The 1,641-nt window shown below is 66.5% G+C and overlaps 1 protein-coding gene across 1 annotated transcript in view; it reads right to left on the bottom strand.

The window, feature by feature from the left end:
• PDGFA (platelet-derived growth factor alpha polypeptide) overlaps nucleotides 1-1,239 on the bottom strand; it is a 29,575-nt gene extending 28,336 nt beyond the window's left edge. The window contains exon 1 of the mRNA XM_011977582.1: nucleotides 1,230-1,239. Coding sequence (XP_011832972.1) covers nucleotides 1,230-1,239 — 10 coding nt within the window. The remainder of the gene's footprint in view (nucleotides 1-1,229) is intronic.
• Between the last annotated feature and the right edge of the window lie 402 nt (nucleotides 1,240-1,641).

The following is a 1,641-nucleotide window of genomic DNA, read 5'->3' as shown; positions in this document are numbered from 1 at the left end:
AGCTCAGAGCGCGATGCGGGGGAGGAACGCGCGCGGAGGCCGAGGTCTGAGCGTGGCTAGACGGCTCCCACGCCGAGAAAGGGCGGGTGTGCCCGGGCGGGATGGATTTCGCCTCCCTAGACCAGGAGGAGTTGGACCCTGACTACGGTTCCAGTGCCCTCCCAGGGGATCTACGCGCCCTCGTACTGGGTCCAGCAGGGTGGCGCGCTGTGCAGACCCCGAGGCTAGACGGCCTAGGCCCCTGGAAACCAGGAGACGCTCCCGTGGGTGGGCAGTGAAGCAGAATTCAGCCCGTCCCAGCCGTCACCCCCAACCCTGTGGATTAAACCCCTGCCCCCGCCGCGGTCGCCCTCCCTCCAGACAAAGGCCATTAAGGCGCAGCCCTGCGGGCGGTCTTTCATCCCCAGCTAGTCCAGCTCTAGCATTTCAAAGGCCGAATCCAGAGAGCGCTTTGGGGGCGCTCACCTTCCCCCCAGTATCGGGGGGGGAGGGGCCTCTCCCTCCGCTCCCAGTGGGTCGCTTCTACACGCGCCCTTCCACACACCTGCAGGCCTCCTCCCCAGGTTTCTCCCTTCCGTTGTCTGCAGTCCCACACCGCGACCCCCGCGGTCAAGCACGCCCTCTGGGTGGTCAGGACCAAGCGGGACCGGGACAGAACCAGGAGAGCCTTGGAAACGTGGAGAAGCCCCTGAAAGCCAGGTCCCTCCAGGGGGAACTTGGGCCGCTCGGGAGGGGACACCCACTGGATGGCTTCTGGAAGGAGCCGGACTCGCAGAGTCAGGACGCAGGCCAGACCCCGGCCTCATTCCTCGGCCAGTTATCCTGGAGTCGCGTGTATCCTGTCCTGGGCCTCGGACTCCTCCGGGCAGAGGGGCCCCGAGGTCACCTCTGTGGGGTTACAGTACTTGGTGTGACGGTGTGGAAAGCAAGGAGGAAGGTCGCGTTGTATTGGGGGTGGGGTACCCGTCCCTCCCAGCTTGCGGGGTCCTGGGGGTCCTCGCCGCCTCTGAGGGCCTAGATGGCTGCTTCCCTGGGCTTCCCTGCCCGGCCTGGAGCTACGGGTGCGCCCAGCTAGAGTTTAGGGCCACCTGGGGACGTGGAAGGGGCGCTGGAGCGAGGCGGGGGCTGGGGCGGGGCGTGGGTGCTTCACCCGAGGGACGCAGAGCTTAAGCGAAAGCGGTGCAGGCATCTCTCTAATCGCCGGCCTCTATTAAAAATAAAACCGCGACCCGTCGCCATGGCGACCACAACAACAGCGGCCGAGCGAGGGAGGCGAAAACTTGTGCAGCCGCGCGACAGCCACGTTCTGGGGAGACGCGGGGCACGGCGCGCCCGGCGTGGGACAGGGACCCCCCCCTGCCCGGCCCCGCCCCATCCTCCGCCGGATCCCGGAAGAAACAAGAAGACGTGGACCCCCATAGGCTTTTTGGGGGAATTGGGCGTTGAAACCGCAGAGCCGACTTAACCAAGAGGTCGCCGACTTGGATAAAAATCCACGCCCGCGGGGAGCACCCTCCCCGGCCTTCGTTTCCATTCAGACTCCCAGCGTCCTCACTGCAGCCCCTGGAGAGCGGGCGGAGGGAGAAAGTGCGTTTCAGGCGCTCGACCCAGGAGGGGACGATGCGACCCGGGCCTCGCCGG

This window comes from Mandrillus leucophaeus, unplaced genomic scaffold (genome assembly GCF_000951045.1).
Source record: "Mandrillus leucophaeus isolate KB7577 unplaced genomic scaffold, Mleu.le_1.0 Scaffold180, whole genome shotgun sequence".
NCBI lineage: Eukaryota > Metazoa > Chordata > Mammalia > Primates > Cercopithecidae > Mandrillus > Mandrillus leucophaeus.
This window is presented reverse-complemented; position numbering and strand designations above follow the sequence as displayed.